The sequence below is a fragment of the Vipera berus genome (assembly GCF_964194415.1).
Source record: "Vipera berus genome assembly, chromosome: 12".
In the NCBI taxonomy this organism is placed as follows: Eukaryota; Metazoa; Chordata; class Lepidosauria; order Squamata; family Viperidae; genus Vipera; species Vipera berus.
In genome coordinates this window covers 16,339,098-16,358,557 of record NC_138215.1, presented here as the reverse complement: position 1 = coordinate 16,358,557, position 19,460 = coordinate 16,339,098, and the positions used below count along the sequence as shown (strand labels likewise).

The 19,460-nt window shown below is 41.7% G+C and overlaps 1 protein-coding gene across 1 annotated transcript in view; it reads left to right on the top strand.

Annotated features, from left to right (window-relative positions):
• Window positions 1-19,460, top strand: part of MYO5A (myosin VA) — a 67,367-nt gene that overhangs the window by 34,623 nt on the left and 13,284 nt on the right. Inside the window, exons 19-31 of the mRNA XM_081337383.1 lie at window positions 776-987; window positions 3,649-3,805; window positions 5,578-5,817; window positions 6,123-6,371; window positions 7,174-7,267; window positions 8,470-8,618; window positions 9,537-9,650; window positions 10,371-10,514; window positions 11,665-11,718; window positions 12,456-12,683; window positions 14,117-14,217; window positions 18,187-18,385; window positions 18,859-18,952. Coding sequence (XP_081193509.1) covers window positions 776-987; window positions 3,649-3,805; window positions 5,578-5,817; window positions 6,123-6,371; window positions 7,174-7,267; window positions 8,470-8,618; window positions 9,537-9,650; window positions 10,371-10,514; window positions 11,665-11,718; window positions 12,456-12,683; window positions 14,117-14,217; window positions 18,187-18,385; window positions 18,859-18,952 — 2,035 coding nt within the window. The remainder of the gene's footprint in view (window positions 1-775; window positions 988-3,648; window positions 3,806-5,577; window positions 5,818-6,122; window positions 6,372-7,173; window positions 7,268-8,469; window positions 8,619-9,536; window positions 9,651-10,370; window positions 10,515-11,664; window positions 11,719-12,455; window positions 12,684-14,116; window positions 14,218-18,186; window positions 18,386-18,858; window positions 18,953-19,460) is intronic.

The window sequence follows — 19,460 nt, the reverse complement described above, 5'->3', positions numbered from 1 at the left end:
ACCACGCCTCTTAGGAAGAATAACACAGGAAGGGGAGGGCTTTTTAGCAGGAAAATGGCATCATTTGAAGAGTCCTTCATCTTGCTACGACTGAGTGTATCACACATTCTCCCAAAACTGCTCTCTGGTCCTGGGAAAAATGCTAGAACTTCCCATTACGGAAGTCCAATGTGTCACGTGCAATCTGACCTTTGCCCAGGGTGTAGAAATCAAAGTACAATCAGAGACTAACAAAGCAATCATATATATGTTTATGCAGAAATAGTTCCCTCCACATGCTGATTTCATTGGCGCTTGTCTCAGGTAAACACATAGATAAGATTGAAAATCCATTCGTCCCATGGCAGCTTAACTGGATGAAAAGTCCTTTAGATGTCCTATAGAGAAGAGGAATTAATTTAGATTTCTAATTTAAATCTTCCTTTTAAACTTTGAGACTTTGATATAGTGATATGAGTTTAATCCTCCTGCTTTGAGGGAAATGCGGCTCATGCTTAGAATGAATTGCCTAACATAGAGTACCTAATAACACCCTAAATTTTCTTAACATTGTGAAATCCTCGTGAAGTGTTAGAAATAGAATGGTGTGATCCAGATATTTTGACTCTTAAAAAAATATTTTCTAATATATTCTGCTGCTTCTGCATAATTTGACCTTCATGGTAATCCTAAAATATTTTTAATTCTTCTATTATTGAATCCATTCTTGTCTTTTTCTTTATATTGCAAAGTGGGTCAGTCTGATACTGATTATACATTTCCTTCTGAAAAATAGGACAAGGATAAGTACCAGTTTGGGAAGACAAAAATATTTTTCCGGGCTGGTCAAGTTGCTTATTTGGAAAAAATAAGAGCTGATAAACTAAGAGCAGCTTGCATCCGTATCCAAAAAACTATCCGGGGCTGGTTGATGCGAAAGAAGTACCTGCGCATGAGGAAGGCAGCTATCACCATTCAGAGATACGTCCGTGGATACCAGGCACGATGGTAAGCTGGTCCTCTGGGGAATCATCCTTATGATGGTGCGCTCTAAATCAGAGGTCTCCAACCTTGGCAACTTTAAGACTTGTGGACTTCAACTACCAGAATTCCTCGGGCTGAGGAATTCTGGTAGTTGAAGTCCACAAGTAGGTTGGAGACCCCTGCTCTAAATAGTTTTGATAGAAAAGAATATTTGTAGCTCAGGGTTGACCTGTGGGGTCCTTGGTGCTCTCTGAACTTGGTTGTTTTCTTGTAGACGTTTCATGACCCAACCAGGTAACTTCATCAGTGCTAGAAGGGAGTGGGGTTTGCTCTGCTTTTCTATACTCGTGGTTTGTCCTGTCAGTGTTGGTGGGACTGGTCTTGGTGATGCCTTGATTTAGTCGTCGTTTATTGCTAGCTTGTTTGTGTCAGTTGATACTTCCTGATTATTGATCTAGTGGAAATTGTTCCTTGCTATCTGCCCAGTTTCCCTTAAAATAAGATCATTATAGGCTACGCATTTAAAGGCAGGCCCATACAATTGGATATCCATAAGAACATGAGCTCTGTTTTGCTGCCTGCTTCTGACTGGAAAGCAAGAAGTTGTAGAATGTCTGGTGGAGCATAATATGGAGTAGATGAGCTGTTTTTAGTTTGATTAGGGGCATGAAAATTAGTTACAGGCTTGGCCTAGGGCAGGGGTAGGCAAGCTTGACTCTTTTATGACTCGTGGACTTCAACTCCCAGAATTCCTGAGCCAGCCACGCTGAGGCGAAAGGGAGAGGTTTCCAAGCTGAGCCAAGCTGGCTCAGGAATTCTGGGAGTTGAAGTCCACGAGTCATAAAAGAGCCAAGGTTGCCTACCCCTGGCCTAGGCCAAAAAACACAACTCATGAAAATTGAATATTAGTAACGCCTAGTCACATGCATTGTCTCTGTTCAAGGGCTGTGAAGACTAAATCCTAACTCTGGGAAGCCAAAGATGTTTCTTGAATTGCATTTTGTTGGCCACTCTGCTTGATGCCCAATTAGATGAGCCATTGGCCTCCTCTAGCAGAACTGTCATCGGAATATAACTCTCTGCTGCATCGTTAACATTCCCCAAAATCACATGTGATTAGCCAGATTTTATCTTAACATAATTTCCTGAGGCTTTACACAAAATAAACTCAGGGAGAGAGTAGCATAAGAATGATAGATCCTTATCTTCCCTTTATTGTCAGTCCTCCCATGTAAACTAAACAGGAAACGCAACTAGTTTAGCTAATTCGCTGTAAGGCTACACCAGGAGAATCATGGAAGTCTGGACTTGCAAACTTCCCATCCCCATTTTTAACCATCTAATGCCAGAGGTAGGTAACCTTGGCTCTTTTATGACCCGTGGACTTCAACTCCCAGAATTCCTGAACCAGCAAGGTTGCCTACCCTGATCCTAATCAATTTGAGCAGGTCCATCCTCAGTTCCTTTCTCATCCAGATGTTTCCTAAGGAGCATCTCTTCTCTTCCTTTCCCAAGATCTTCCACACATTCCATTACATTTATTCAGACTATGCATCATCATCAGAAGGTTTTGAAAACTACCACATAAGACAGAGTAGTAACATGGTACCTACGTATAACAGGTTGGAGACTCTCTTGATGGCTTCTGTACGCCCCAGAATTATTCTTGTTACTTTGGTGGTGTTGTTTTTTAAAGCTGAAATCGTACAGAATTCGAGTAAGAACAACATCCTGCAAAACCTGGGGCTTGGCCAAGACTTTAATCATTTTGGCATCTGCAACAAGGACCACCTCGTTTAGTATTTATTGCAGTCAGACTATAGCTCAGGAGCCGTGGCATCCTCCAAGGGCAATGGAGGAAAGAAATATTTTCCAGTGTATACTACTATTTTCGCTGCTTCTTTCTAAGATGCTTGCTTATCTAAGTAAGCCTGAGGAGTCAAATCAGGTTTGACTGATAAAAGGCCCACCCATTTCAGATCACTATAATGAAAGATATGAAGTTCGTTCTGGGACCTTATTTAATTTTATGTAAAACAAAGCCTATCCTTTTTGGAGGCAATTAAAAGTCTGCTGCATGGAAAAAAGAAGCACGTTAGTATTGATGCATGTAGACACAGTGCATGTGTTGAGGGAGTCATTTCTGCCATACTTTGAAGGTTTTCCACGTAGATTGCAGTATGAACTGTAGCATAATAGTTAAGAAACGGAAGCTGCACGTCTGTGCTTCTTTAGACAGAGATCCTCGAACATTTCTGAACAGGAGGACTTAGGGAATGTCTAATCTAGAGAAAAGAAGGACTGAGGTGACATGATAGCAGTGTTCCAACATTTGAGGGGCTGCCACAAAAAAGAGGAGGTCAGCCTATTGTCCAAAGCGCCTGAAGACAGGACAAGAACCAGCAGATGGAAACCAATGAAAGAGAGAAGCAACCTAGAACTAAGGAGAAACTTCCTGACAGTTAGAACAATTAACCAGTGGAACAACCTGCCTCCAGAAGCTGTGAATGCTCCGACACTGGAAGTTTTTAAGAAGAGACTGGACAGCCCTTTGTCTGAAATGGTATAGGGTTTCCTGCCTGAACAGGGGGTTGGACTAGATGACCTCTAAGGCCCCTTCCAACTGTTGTTGTTGTTGTTGTTATTTTCCATTCTTTCTTTTCTCTCTCCCATTTTCTTGGTCAGCCTTGCAATGTTCTTACGAAGAACCAAAGCCGCCATCATTATCCAGAAATGCCAGCGCATGTATGCTACCCGCAAACGGTATCAACACATCCGAGCAGCTACCATTACTCTCCAGTCGTACCTGCGAGGCTACATTGCCAGGAAGAAGTATCACAAGGTAAGGAAGACCTTGGCTGTGATTTTGAGTCCCCTCTTAAAGTTATGATCCAACAATACTTCTTTTCCCAGGATGCTGTAGAATAGATACATGTTCTAATGTTAGGACCCAGATTGTTGGGGGCAATAAGCTGACTTTGTAATAATGCCGCTTGGGGTGTGTGGAAAGCCCTAACAAGCAGGCATATACATAGAATGAAGGCTACTGCTAAGCTTGTAAGCCGCCCTGAGTCTTCGGAGAAGGGCGGGATATAAATGTAATAAAAATAAAAATAAATAAATAAATAAATTTCTGTGGGCCCATTTCTCAAGATAGAGATCAGCGCTCTTGCACCAATTAGTGGTGCAAAACTTTGCCAATTATGTTTCCCATAATACATAATGTGAAAATCGTATAACCTATAATAGATATTCCCTCCAACCCGTTTCCAGTGTGCTCACTCTCCAGTGGGGTGAGCTGCTGACAAGAACATAGCTAAAATCCTGACATATCAACATCCAGAATTTTATATTTAGCGGGTTTGGGCACACTCTTATACCTCCTTATTTAAACCCCTGTTTTGTAGTTGAACATTATTCTTTAGGAAAAAAAACCCACTGCATTCTGTTAAAGATTGTAGAAGCCTTTAAAAACAGATGCTCCTTCCGTTGTTGAACCTTTGTGGCTTTGCAAGAATCCCAAAGACGGCCCAGTTGTGTTGATTGGACAATGTCTTCTGACACATCAGTGGTGTTCCGGTAATTAAAGAGGATTTTGTTCTGCATAGTGTGTTCTTTGCCTGTGGAAGCTTTTGCAACAGCTGTCTTGTGATTATAAAAACTGGTATGGAAAATAATTACTGACCTGTAAGAAGAGTTGAATCACCTACTCACCTGTTCGGAGGAGATTCCTAAATGAGATTCTGTTGGGAGGCTCACAGTTTTACAGGGATCTCCACTGATCCAACTCTAGAGATGCTGTTTTGTAAACACTTGAATGTGCTTAGGAAAATTTCTGATACTTGAATATTCTTTGGATGTACTGGGAATATTTGTGTCAGCCTGAGGACCTGCAGTAGCTGTTGAATCAAGGTATTTCCAGAGCATTTAATCAGGGCAATGACATAATAGTTGGAAATAGATTGTTGTGTATCCTGCTGTAACTCAAGTGTAAGAAGTAATATTCAGATGACTGGGCTGTAAACGTGAAAATAGAGAACGATTGGCTAATGTAGTATTAGAAAGCAGCCTTGCCTAAATTGTTTTCCTGATTCCCTGAATGAGAATCAGAAGTGGAATTTTGCTGGCAAATCAGCAAGTTGTCCCAGCATAATCTTGTGGTCCCAGGAAGGATGAAGGATCTTAGCTGTATTCATTTTGAGAGTTTTAATTCTTTATATTGATTCTGAGCATTAGTTTTGTATAATGTAGGAACAAACTACAAATAGCAAACTGATTTAATTTATCAACTGGGTCTATCAGTATTGGGGGGAAAAAGCAATATTTATTTCAGTTATTTATAAAATATGAATGTTTAGTCTGTGACTTACGGCGTGAGTCATTTTATAGTTTTAGCCTTGGGTGGGAAAGCATGCCCACTCCTATGAATTGAAAGGAAATATTTTTCCTTCTCCGTTTTAAGGTGGTTATATTGTTGTTGCCTTTTAATAAGTTTTCGCTCAGCCGCAACTCACTTCCCTTGTGCTGTCAAGTTAATTGTCCCTTATAGCAGATTTCAGCCAAAAGATCCGAAAGGCAAGGCAAGGATGCTCAACCTGTCTTTTCAATGCGCAGATGCTTTGGGAGCACAAGGCCACCATTATCCAAAAACATGTGCGTGGCTGGCTGGCTCGCTTGCGCTACCGCAGGACTTTGAAGGCAATTCTCTACCTGCAATGCTGCTACCGGCGCATGATGGCCAAAAGGGAGCTGAAGAAGCTGAAGATAGAAGCGCGCTCGGTCGAACACTACAAGAAACTCAACGTTGGCATGGAGAACAAGATTATGCAGCTCCAGCGTAAAATCGATGACCAGGTAAAATGAACCTAATAGCCTAGTGTTCTCTTCCTACACACACACACACACACACACACACACACACATGCGCGCGTACACACACACACACACATACACACACACACACACACACACACACACACACACACACACACAAGGTCTTTTTCTGCCATCAGGTTTCTATGTTCCTATATTTCTAAACTGAAAAAATAAGGACGGAATGCTGCACGTCTTTTAATAGGAAGCAAGGTGATCCATAAGTATTTAGCCTGTTATCTGTCGTACTCTCAAGATTGATCTGCATTATTTTGGGTTCCGCTCAGAACCGAGATTCCAAATCGCTGGTTGAGAAGCTAACCATCTTAGAGGCGGCCTATGCTTCCGAGACGGAGAAGCTGCGGAATGACATCGAAAGGCTTCGGATGAGTGAAGAAGAGGCCAAGAACGCCACCAACCGCGTCATGAGCCTTCAAGAGGAGATCAGCAGGCTGAGGAAGGAGCTGGGCCAGATCCAGACCGAAAAGAAAGCGATCGAAGAAAAGGCGGATCTCTATAAAAAAGAAACGGACCAGGTAAAAGCGTTTGGTTCCAAAGGACACCACTTCTTAAAGTATTGCAGATGAAGAGCAACGTGGTACGTTTGTGTGTGTTTGTGCACGTGTGTGCTCACACGTGCATTAGTCCCATTCTCCACACACTTCTGCTCCGGTCTCTGCCCAGTTGATTTTAGCACGTAGCTTGAGTAGAGCAGTTTGATCTGAGTTGCACTTTAAAAAAAAACCCGTTTTATCCTATCTGTCCTTTTCATCAAAACTAAGAGACCCATGTATTGCAAATCATTTTTTTTTCAAGAGTCACCTTCATAATGCTGGCTGGGGTTCATGTTAATGGGGGCCCCCAGCCTGAGCAAGTCTCATCTGCTTTATAATGTCCTAGACCAGTGGTTCTCAACCTGTGGTCCACAGACCTCTGGGGGGGGGGGCAGAGCACGATGCCGTCACAGGGAGTCCGTGAAGGCTTGAAGGAAGGTTATGATTTAAATCTTGAGTTCAGTCTTGGAGGTCCGTGACCACAAAAGATATTTAAAGGGCGTCAAAAACCAGTGTTCTAGACCAGAGGTCCCCAACCTCTCTAGGTTGATGGCCTGGAGGGAAAGGAACAGGAAGGCATAGGGCCATGTGCCCGACGCAAATGGGGGAGGCACGAGTGCGTGTGCAACACTTGGGGCAGGCCTAGCGCCCATGCGACACTCAGGGTGGGGCTATTGCCTGTGCGATGCTCAGGGCAGCGCTAGCGTGGGTGGGGGGAGTGCGCACAGAAACGTGTGCACAGTGGCCAGCAAATCTTTCCCTTCCAACCTTTTTTTTTTTAAAGCTGGTGCTTGAACTGAAAGAGCAAAACACACTTCTTAAAAAGGAAAAAGATGACCTGAATAGTCACATCCAAAACCAGGCCAAAGAAATTACAGGTAAGCTCGGCTCTGGAATTTACTGACTGGGTAATAATAATAATAATAATAATAATAATAATAATAATAATAATAATAATAATAATAATAATAATAATGATGGATAATAATAATAATAATAATAATAATAATAATAATAATAATAATAATAATAATAATAATAATAATAATAATAATAATAATAATAATAATAATAATAATTAGTAGTAGTAGTAGTTGGAAGGGACCTTGGAGGTCATCTAGTCCAACCCCCTGCTCAGGCAGGAAACCCTATACCATTTCAGACAAATGGCTGTCCAGTCTCTTCTTAAAAACTTCCAGTGTTGGAGCATTCACAGCTTCTGCAGGCAGGTTGTTCCACTGGTTAGTTGTTCTAACTGTGAGGAAGTTTCTCCTTAGGTTGCTTCTCTCCTTGATTAGTTTCCATCCATTGCTTCTTGTCTGGCCTTTAGGCGCTTTGGTGAATAGCTTGACTCCCTCTTTTTTGGGGCAGCCCCTGAGATATTGTACCACTGCTATCGTGTCCCCCCTCGTCCTTCTCTTCATTAAACTACACATCCCCAATTCCAGCAACCGTTCCTAATATGTTTTAGTCTCCAGTCCCCTGATCATCTTCGTTGCTCTTCTCTGCACTCCTTTCTAGAGTCTCAATATCTTTTTTTAAAAACCAGTTTCTGTGTCCAGTAGGAACGTGGGATGCTGGGCCAGGAGGAATCCCTATTTCTCACTTGTAGAGAGAAAGCAAGTGAGTGAACTGGGCTACCTGTGAAGTGAAGGAGAATCTCTTCTTTTTGACCTTGAGAATTGCATTGTGGGGCCAAAGTTAATGGCAAATTGAACCGTAGCCCACATAGGCAATGCTACCCTTTTTCCTCTCTCTCGTTGGCAACTCCTCATATTTCCATAGTTCTCGTGTGAGTCCACATAAGTCCTTGACTTTCAACCGCAGTTGAGCCCACAATTTCTGTGGCTAAGAGTGAAGTTTGCCCCATTTTACGACCTTTCTTGCCATACTTGTTAATTGAACAACTGCAGTGGTTAAGACACTAGTCAGTCTGAACTGTTCTGGTTTTTCTTTTTTCTTTTTCCAGGAAAAAAAGGAGCTGAGGTGGTTCTTACACACCTAAATTTACAAACGGAATATCAAGACCTCACTTTCAACCTGTCGTTTTAGTAGGTCATGATTTTCTTCTTCTTTGCAGAGGTCATGGAGAAAAAGCGCCTCGAGGAGACGAAACAACTGGACCTAGATCTGAACAATGAAAGGCAGAGATACCAGAATCTGCTCCAAGAATTCAGCCGGTTAGAAGAGCGATATGATGACCTCAAGGATGAGATGAAGCTGATGGAGGTGAGTTGACCTGAGACCAAATTCAGTCTTGGCTGTGGGGAGAGTTGCTTTCCAATAGCTCCAGCGAAATGGGGATGTGCACGATTACCCTGAAGTAAGATGGGCAACCTCTGTCTGTCTGTGTCTGTCCATCCATCCATCGTCTATTTTCTTTCTTTCTTTCTTTCTTTCTTTCTTTCTTTCTTTCTTTCTTTCTCTTTCTTTCTTTCTTTCTTTCTTTCTTTCTTTCTTTCTTTCTTTCTTTCTTTCTTTCCTTCCTTCCTTCCTTCCTTCCTTCCTTCCTTTCTTTTTTCTTTCTTTTTCTATGTCTATGTCCATCCATCCATCTATTTTCTTTCTTTCTTTCTTTCTTTCTTTCTTTCTTTCTTTCTTTCTTTCTTTCTTTCTTTCATGTCCATCCATCCATCTATTTTCTTTCTTTCTTTCTTTCTTTCTTTCTTTCTTTCTTTCTTTCTTTCTTTCTTTCTTTCTTTCTTTCTTTCTTTCTTTCTATGTCTATGTCCATCCATCCATCTATTTTCTTTCTTTCTTTCTTTCTTTCTTTCTTTCTTTCTTTCTTTCTTTCTTTCTTTCTTTCTTTCTTTCTTATCTATCTATCTATCTATCTATCTATCTATCTATCTAAGATTATAACCATAGTGAATGGGGAGGGCATCCTTTTATCAGTCCGTCCATCCATCCATCCATCCATCCATCCATCCATCCATCCGATTGTGAATATAGTGAATAGAGAGGGCAGCCTTGAATGGTCTTTCTTCTTGCTGCTTCTTTGCCTGTCTTTATTCATCAAAGACGCTTCATTTTTCTCTGTAAGTTTTCTAAATTCCCTCCCCTTCAAAAGATAAAGCAATGAAAGTACAGGAAACATTTAACCCGTGGAAGCAACAAAGTTAATGCTGGCGCTTATTCTCTTTCTAGACCGTTTCCAAGCCAGGGCACAAGAGAACGGATTCTACCCATAGTAGCAATGAATCAGAATATACTTACAGCTCTGAGATGGCTGAGGCTGAAGAGTTACCAATGAGAACAGAGGTAAATGTTGTTATTTGTTTGTTAGTTTTCCTGGCTCAGGATACAGATCTTGTCATCACGTAACAAATCAATTCTGGATATCCTTTTTGAAATGTTCTAGTATACTAAGTACTTGATGGCTGAGCCAGATTTTTAAACCATGATTTAAAATATCTCAATAGTATAAAACGAAGAAAAACCTGGTGTGCTCATATTTTGTATCCGAGTCTTAACTGTCAACCTGGTTTTTTTTTCTTCTTTCCTTAAAAACAAGGCAGAAAGCCAAAGTCCACCGAAGGTTGATTGTGGACCTTAAATTGTGTACTAGGTTTCACTTTCTAAAGCTTTAGGACCGCTACTTTTTAAATTAGCTTTGTTTATCAGACTGACCTTTTGAATTGTTTTGACCTCTACAGTAACAATTTGGAAAAAAAAAGTAACATCAAGATGCAGCTCTTTTAAACAAGTAAAATGTATATATTCCCCATCACGTCTCTTCATTTTTGCTTGCTAGGTTTTGCACATTGACATACTCATTGAAAGCCAACTTGGGGTTTGTTCTGGATAGAGATTTTCAACTGCTGTTCCGATGTTGTCCCTACATTGTGGACCCTGTTTTCCTTATTTCCCTGTGCTTTCCTCTTTTTCTTCACGATAACAAACCGCACGTAGGTCTGCCCCTCTTTCGGTAGCTTGGGAACTCTGATCTTCACCCTTCCCCATTTTGCCCCGTAAAATCAGGAACCGAGTGAGCAAAAGGCACCTTTGGACATGTCCCTCTTCCTCAAACTGCAAAAACGAGTGAAGGAGCTGGAGCTAGAAAAGCAATCCCTGCAGGATGAGCTAGAGAAGAAAGAGGACCAAGTTCTCCGGGCCAAGGCCAAGGTAAGATGGAAAAGACCACGCATCTTCTGGTCCAGGGGATGGCGACAGTTGGGATCCCATGCCAGTGATGGTATTCCATTCAGCAGGTGGAAGGTGGTGTTGTGATTCAGGGTCAGCCTGTGGGTTCGGCAGTTGGGTCGGACGACTCAGAGGAGGAGGAGGGGGGTGTTGAAGACCTTGCTGAGGGGGTTGAAGATCTTGCTGTGTGAGCCCTCAGCCAGGCCCCTCCCACTTGGTCACCACGGAGACCCAGCTGTGTGAGCCTGACAGCGTGGATGAAGATGACCCATAGCTGGCCCTGTTCAAGGACGCCCGACGCAGGAGGCAGTCAATTAGGAGTAAACAGAGGAAGGCAATGGGGCTTCTCGGAAGGAGGCAGAGAGAAGCCACGCCCTAAACTCTATATAAGGGGAATGTGTGGGGAGGGCTGGTTTGCTGAAGGCAACCGCTTGGATAGTTTGTGTTTCTTAAAGCTCCTGTTTCTTGGTTCGTGTCTTGTTTGTTTTTGTAGCTATAAATTTGGCAGGCGTAATTCCAGCCTCTTGCCGTTTGTAAAGGGGTTGTCCCTGCCTTTTCTGCAGGGCCAGTAGCAGGCTGGTACAGAACAGGTGGGTTCCTGATTCCCTCCAGGGGAAAATTCTGAAATAAAGGAGAAGATTTGCAGCTCATGGTTAGAACGAGGAGTGCTCTTTCCTGCAGACATTTCATGACCCAAACAAGGTAACATCATCGGTGCTAGAAGGGCCCATAAACCCTACACCCTTCTAGCACTGATGATGTTATCTAGATGGGTAATGAAATGTATTGCAAGAAAACCATCAGGCTCAGGGAGTACCAAGGACCCCTCCGAATTCCGAAAGTAAACTAAGGAACACACAAAACTCAACTGGTGCTTTCTTGCAGTTGTCCACTCCTTAATTCAGTAATGTTTTTAGTCATTGTAACCTTTGGAAAATCATTTGCCTTTCTCTCTTGGATTGGCTACAGAATTCTGTTCATCCTTAAAAAGTTTAAACATTAAATAAGCATGACTGATTACCTAAAAATGAATACAGAGAGATCACTGAAATATCCGTTCCTTCTTGATAATGTCTGGAATGTTCTGTTTCTAAAAGTGCAATATTTTTGTTTGTGCTTTGAATTTTTCCAGGAGGAAGAAAGGCCTCAGATGAGAGGAGTAGAGCTGGAATACGAATCGCTTAAGGTTGTGAAAAGCATTCTCTTTGGGATCCCTGAATCCTATGCATTACCCCCAAAGTAGGCTAAATTAGAAAAACAGATTTAAATGGTATTTACTGAACTTTAAAAAAAAATCCTAATCCTTCATGTCCGTACTACGGTACCAGTAGATATGGAAGCTGGAAGCCAGTAGTGCTTTGGTTATTTTAATTATTAGACTGAGGCACACTTACAAAAGTACACGGGATTTGTAATCATCAGTATACCTGGAAGCACCAACATTTCTAGACAACTTTTGCACTCTTGGCAAGTTTTAAGTCAGTGTTTTTCAAGCTTGGCAACTTTTAAGATATGTGGAGCTCAACTCCCAGGAACCTGGCTGGCTGGAGAATTCTGGGAGATGAAGTCCACACAGTGGACCAAGTTGAAGTCACCAAGTTTGAAAAACCCTGTTCTAAATGTTTCCATTCTGTGCATTTTAACGGATTGCCATTCCTTCTGTGTGAAAAAAAAATCCAGACAAATGTAAACACAAAGACAGGTCTGTTCTGACTTAAATCAGTTCATCAATTCACAGAATTCATTAACTGGAAACCATAGGGGTTTCACCTGGACTAAAGTAAACCTTTGTTTGTGATACGCATAAAAGTCAGAACATCTTTTATCAAGCCCATTAGTAACTAAAATTGGCTTCTTGATCTTGGATCTTGATTGTTATTAGGACAGCGGGTGACTGAGGACAATTGTTTTTATCGCCTGCAGCGTCAAGAGCTCGAGTCAGAGAATAAGAAACTGAAGAACGAATTGAACGAGTTGAGAAAGGCCCTGATGGAAAAGAGTGCTCCAAATGTCACCATGCCTGGTGCTCCAGCATACAGGGTCCTTTTGGACCAGATGACATCTGTCAGTGAAGAGTTGGAGGTCCGCAAGGAGGAAGTTCTCATCCTGAGGTCTCAGCTGATGAGCCAGAAGGAGGCAGTGCAGCCCAAGGTGAATGCGGAAACAAACCTGGTTGTATCATCCATGTTCATGTTAGGTAGCCCCAGGGCGGGTTCCAAGGTACAATCTAGGATCAAACCAAATACTAGCATGGATTTTCTTCTGTAGCTCATTAGCGGCTCAGGATATGTGTGTAATCTCTTCGCCTGCAGAAAGCTATTCCTTCTCGTCATTGAGTATGGTTGAGTAACCATTGATTTTCATCAGCTGTTGTATTAATTTATGGGATGTTGGAGGGGAAGTGGGCAGCATGCTCAGTTCCTTAACATTTGACTGCCACAGTCATCTGGCCTTTCTGAAGCTTTAGAGCAAGGATGTCCAACTTTGGCAACTTTAAAATCTGTGGAGTTCAACGCCCAGAATTCCCCAGCCAATCATGCTGGCTGGGGAATTCTGGGAGTTGAAGTCCACAGGTCTTAAAGTTGCCAAGACTGGCCCCCTGTTTTAGAGGTTAGCAATTTCCTACAAGAAACAGTTTCCCTTGAAACATGTTAGGTTAGGATATCAAACACAACAGTTGCGGATGCAGGTGCAGTTATTCATCCATCAGCTTTAATTATTGAGTATGTCTGTTGGATAACTAGTCTGTCTCTTTATTTTCCTGCTTGCATGTGGATTACCAGGATGATAAGGTAACGTGGTGGCAGATAATTTTATTTTTAATGCTGGAACCCTCGTAACCTGCCATGTGTCCATACTAAGGCATTCAAGCAAGCCATTGAACTGAGCCCATGAAAGTAACAAGGGATCTTTTGATCTGCGGTACATTATACTTGTGGTATTTTGTTACTTTGGCAGTAGCTTTCCTAAAGTAAGAACGTCCAAAAGGAAAAGATGGTCCCCCTATAGCCCTTTAGCTAAACAAGAAAGATCAGGCCCACACGTGAAGATTCAATTAAACTGATATGTTGTTTAAAGCCTATGTGCAGGAATCTTCCCAACTAATGGTCAATGCCTGCTAAGATAAGGGTCAACAGCGCTCAAGGGTGGGTGGGTGGGTGGACTTAGTTTTCTTGTGACTATGTAGGGATTCTAGGCTGATTCCCCCTTTTCGCTCTATCTCCAGTTCTGCCATCTTTTCTCCTTCAACAAGAAACTTCTTTATTGTGTTGCTGTATCTGTCACAGCTTTGAAACTGCCCTGGGATATGTAATTGAGACAGAGAGCATGACTGGGCCAAAGAGCAACTAGGGAAGTTCATGACTCAATTAAGATTTGGACTCAAGCCACCTCTTAACGTTAGTCCAACCCACTCAGAGCAAATTGTTTTAGCAACTCCTCTGGAAGAGCAGCATAGACAAGTCTACATTCACGATAACTAAATAATGATTATATTATACAGTTTCTTTGCTGCTGAGACAAATGTGTATTTAAGCGTTTACTATTGAATCTTTCTCATTTGTTCTTCCCTTGATTATTCCCAGAACACCATGACGGATTCTACAATTCTTCTGGAAGATGTTCATAAGATGAAGGACAAAGGGGAGATTGCTCAAGCTTATATTGGACTGAAGGAGACAAACAGGTACATGAATAAAAATCTTGTATCCTTTTCGTTTCCCAACATTAATCATCATCTCTATTTTTTCTTCTGTCTTTCTGTCTCCCCCCCCCACAAAAAAACCCCCCAAAACAAAACATTCTCCATAAATCTTGATTTTTAAACATCCAGATTTTGGGTCCTTTAGTTTTAATCTCTCTAAAGAGCATGATGGTTTTAGTGCCTTCAGCTTTCATAGGAAAATAAACCTTAAATAAGCTTGCACTTCATGTTTAAAAAGCATTTTGTGGTTTTGATACACGGTTCTGAAATTTGCTAAATTGCGTGTTACCCTCATATGAAAATACAGCTTCATTGTATGCCTTGGTTTTTATCTTTCAGTATTGTTCTTTCAAAGGGAAGAAAAAAGCTTTTTTTAAAAAAAAATACAAAATTGTTGCAGGGATAGAAGAAGGCTGGTAGATAATGTAGGGCACTGTCTTGCCAACTTTGGATATAGTATCAGACCTGCCCTTAGACAGAGCAGCAGTGAAAATATTTTCTGATTGGCATCCTAGCCAGAAATTTTACATTGGCTTCCTGTCACAGCGAATAAATAAATCTGAGAAAGATTCTTCCCTTCTTCTATTATTCATGCTGTGTAAAATCCTTCTTATCGGGTTATATGAGAATGTGGCTTATATGCTCAGATTTAATGAATCTGGAATAAAGCAGCCTTATCTGAACACATCTTATTATCTGGATTGCTTTCAGGATACCTTTTACAACTGCATAACTTCGATAGCAATAGAAGCAATAGATACCGTAGTTCTATAATTACATTGGAGCAAGTCCCAGTGAAACCAGTAGATTTAGATAAGATTACACAAATACAAGTTAGGAAGGTTGCATTTTTGTTTAAATTTAGGCATTAGGATCTTGGGATTTGATTCTCAGTAAATTTGTACAAGATTGTTTGAGTAAACAGCTTGGAATTATATATACTGAGACCAAAATAGATTGTTCTTTTTGTCCCCTAACTACATTCTTAGCTTGCGTTGTCCTTTTACTTAGCATGTCCCATCATTTCCATCACGTGTCCCTTTTTTTTTTGTCTCTGCATTTTAAAAAAAAACGCATTTTGCTTGGAAGATCATCTCCTCAAGACTGTCATTTGCTGAACGAGGATGGCGAACTGTGGCTGGTATATGAAGGGCTAAAACAAACCAACAGGTTACAAGACTTCTCAGGATGGGGGGTGGGGGGGTGGTTGCTGTTTTAATTGGCATTCTTTCTTTCTTGCCTCCTCGGGTCACTAACACGCTGTGGAGCTGCTTTTGGCAATTACATTCGATCCAAATGTCTTCGTTAAAGGAAAAGAAAGAAGAGTATGCTTTTGTGTATTGATAAGATTTACATGCTGCCTGGCTCAATATGGCTTTGGGCAGCTAAGCCAGAAGTCCAGTGTTAGGATTGATATGGCCACGAGGAAAGATCCAAGCTGCAAAAATTTAAATGCAGAGGCACAATTCATTTATAAGTACTGGCGTTTCTGTATTCATCAGGAGAAGACAAAAGAGCCTTGGTGGAGTAGCGGGCTGATGCCTCCTTAAGTAACACCAGCTGCCTGCAATTAGTGCAGGTTCGAGTCCCACCAGGCTCAAGGTTGACTCAGCCTTCCATCCTTCCCAGGTAGGTAAAATGAGGACCCAGATTGTTGGGGGCAATTAAGCTGACTTTGTAATAATGCCACTTGGGGTGTGTGTGAAAGCCCTAATAAGCAGGCATATACATAGAATGAAGGCTACTGCTAAGCTTGTAAGCCGCCCTGAGTCTTCGGAGAAGGGCGGGATATAAATGGAATTTAAAAAAAAAGTGAGCATATGATGGAAACAAGTCCATCACAGCCAGTAAATGCAAAATCTGCCCACATTTTCTACTAGGTGAGAAGAAGAGGAGGACCAACTGTTCTAGCACTGACACATTCTTCTCCTGTGGAATTTTGTTTCTTTATTTGGAAATAAGGTGAATTCCTGTACTTATCCTGCTGGCTTCACAGCCTGGACGATCTCCATCAAGATATTTCACAGAGCGGAGACAGAGAAACAACAGTACATGATGTTTTAATTTATACTGGGGGTTCACGGTATTAACGGAGAAAGTGGGCCGATTTCTCTGAGACTCCCTAAAATCTTGGTGCGAGCTAGAAAAGCTGGCAAATCAAATTTTAATTATCAGTCTCCAAAAAGAATGCATAGTCCAATGCAGAAAGATAACTTTCACAATGCATAGCCCAGTACCTACCCTAGGGTTGGCAGGATGAAACATACATATAATTAAACGTATGATTTGCCTGTCATTACAAATAGCTATTCTGCCGAGAAAAACGCCGTTTCAAAAAAAAAAAAATAATTCAGATTTTCAGGCCATTTTGAAAATGATCTCAACACAGTATGTGCACCCTGTTCTGTAAATATAGCCATTGAACGCATCCACTTACTGGGGAATGGGGAAGTCAATTTTTAAACATATGTCTATATTCACTGAAACTTGACTGTGCTGTTTTAGTAGTTGAGCGATATTGATGGGTCCATTTTTTTAGCTCGATATAACAGTGCTCAAAATGCTGCTTTTGCAATGAATGCCAACTTAACTAGTCTCTTTTTTTCCTTTTCTTGTACTGCTAACAAAACATGTACACTTATCTGCATCTTTTTGTAAGTTTGCAAGAAGTTAACTTGGGGGTGGTCTGCGCTGCAGGGCAAGCAGGGGAGAGGTGGTTCTGCAGCTTTGGCTTCTCGTCCTCGTGTTCTAGAATTGCTAGAAGTTTCTAGAGCACATGGCGAAGAAGCGAAAGGTAAATTATCCACATTTACCTTCACGTGCTTAGTCGATGCGGCTATTAGCTGATCTGCTTAGACATATTTAAACCCTGAAAGGCTGATTGTCTGGTTAGAGGTAGCCTAGTTGAGGTATGCACCTGTTTGTAGGAAATGCCGTGCCAGCATTGATCATGATTATCTATTCTTTTCATTCATTCATTCATTCATTCATTCATTCATTCATTCATTCATTCCTCCCACATTTGACACACGGTGAATAAGTCATTGGTCCACCCACCCAAAGTTGTGCAGTGAATTAGTAGCAAAGGATTTTTTGTTGTTGTTGTTGTTAGTTCTTTTGTGGGCCTTTTGCTCAGCAATAATATCCCTTTTAAAACCGAAGCCCTGAAGATCCTCTGGTCCTCATGGGTCATTTTTGCTTTAGTTTAGGATACTTCTGTTTCTCTCGGAGCAGAATAATCCTGAAGAAGGAGAGGAACTGCTTAATAGACATGTCCCTTTTGTTTGTAGGAATGATTGACGAGTCCCTTAAGGGGCAGAAAATCGAAATACCTCCTATGATGATAAAAACGTAGCAATAACCAAATCGTAGTTACTGGTCATAAAGTTCAGCGTAGGTGCTACATGCAACGTCCTTGAGAAATTGTTACAAGTCTGTAATTTTCTTCCTCCTAGTAATGCACCCTAGACTTTTCCCCCCTAAAGTGTCCTCTTTGCAGTGGGTGTAAAATAGCATTTACAGCAGCCTTAAGCTTTGTGTGGCGTTTAGCACCTAGAATTGCTGGGAGGACAGTTCCAGCAACTGGAAGTCCACGCATCTTAAATTTGCTGAGAATTGGTGGGGGAAAAACAAAAAATGCCTCTCCAGAAGGATCCGCTGTTTAATAGTTTTGTAGTCCAGCAGTCCCCGAAAGAAAATCTGAACCTCCAGCGTGTCTGTGCAGGATCGGCCCTGGTTCTGCGTGGGTGAAGTCGGTCAAGCAGAGTTTCAGCCTCAAGTCACTCAAAAGGGTTTAAAGGACGTTCTTCCGGCTTTCTTTCCTTCCCTGATGGTTTTGTCGCTTATTCCTGTCAGCAGCGGTTGAAATGCTCAGTTGGTGAGGAGGAGTCTCTAAAATGTGCTTTTCCTGCTTCTCCCTGACCCTCCCGTCTCTCTTGGGGCTTCTTGCAGGCTTCTGGAATCTCAGCTGCAGGGTCAGAAGAGAAGCCACGAGAATGACCTGGAGGCCCTTCGTGGAGAGATCCAGAGTTTGAAGGAGGAGAATAATCGCCAGCAGCAGTTGTTGGCCCAGAACCTCCAGCTGCCTCCGGAAGCCCGGATAGAGGCCAGCCTGCAGCACGAAATCACCCGCCTGACCAATGAAAACTTGGTGAGGACTTTTCGTAACTCGGTAGTCTGGAAAAACCAAGCTGTACTTCCTAAGGTTGGGGGAAGAAAAAAAAATTTTTTTTTGCCTCGGCAAAACTATCCAGAACAGAAGCTGGCTTGAGTTCCGGAAGGTTTAATTATACGAATCCCGGGTGCTCCGTCTCCTTAGTCCTGTGCGAGAGAATCTGCCCCAAAACCAGGATATTGGATCTGTTGAGTCTCTTGAACGGAGTCGCGTAAATCCTCTCTCTTGCCGCATGCATTTCAGTCTCTCTTAGAAAGCGAGATTCTTACATAAGATCTTCTGTTCTAGGCCACGCGCAGGCTTGCCAATGTTAGCCAGACGGTGGCATCGCTTTCCAGCTGTTCTGAGTTTCTCTTAGAGCACTAACCGCACCGGTTCAGTTTTGTCTTGTCGCCTTTTTTGGTCCTTTTTAGCCTCTCACCCGTTCTGTCCTCAATTTTATTGGGTAGGATTTAATGGAACAGCTGGAGAAGCAGGACAAGACAGTTCGGAAACTGAAAAAGCAGCTGAAAGTTTTCGCCAAAAAAATCGATGAGCTTGAAGGTATAGTATTTGCCTGTGACCAAAACGGTTTCTGTTTTTAAATATAAATACAGTCGTATTTTACTGCGTGTCTTGAGGCAAGGATTTCTGATGTTGCTGATGAAAAATACAGCGGAATTCTGCAATAATGATTAAGGTTGGATACAAGAACAGCACAGATTGTCCTAGGAGCCGAATGCAAGCTGATTAAGGGAGGATAAACATTTGGCATATTTTTTTTATTTACCAAGTTTAAAATTTCTTTTTTTTTTTTTGCCAAAAGCAAATGTTCCTTAATCAGCACTCCTGTTTTGAATATGAGAACACTTGATATTTGGGGTTATAACAGTAATATATTGACTTCTGGATCCTTCCCTTTTAACATCTACTTAAGATAGAATTTCCGATAGAAGAGAATATTTGTAGCTAAGGGTTAAATTGTGAGGGCCCTTAGTGTTCTCTGAGCTTGGCTGTTTCCTTGCAGATGTTTCATGACCCAACTAGGTAACATCTTCAGTGCTAGAAGGGA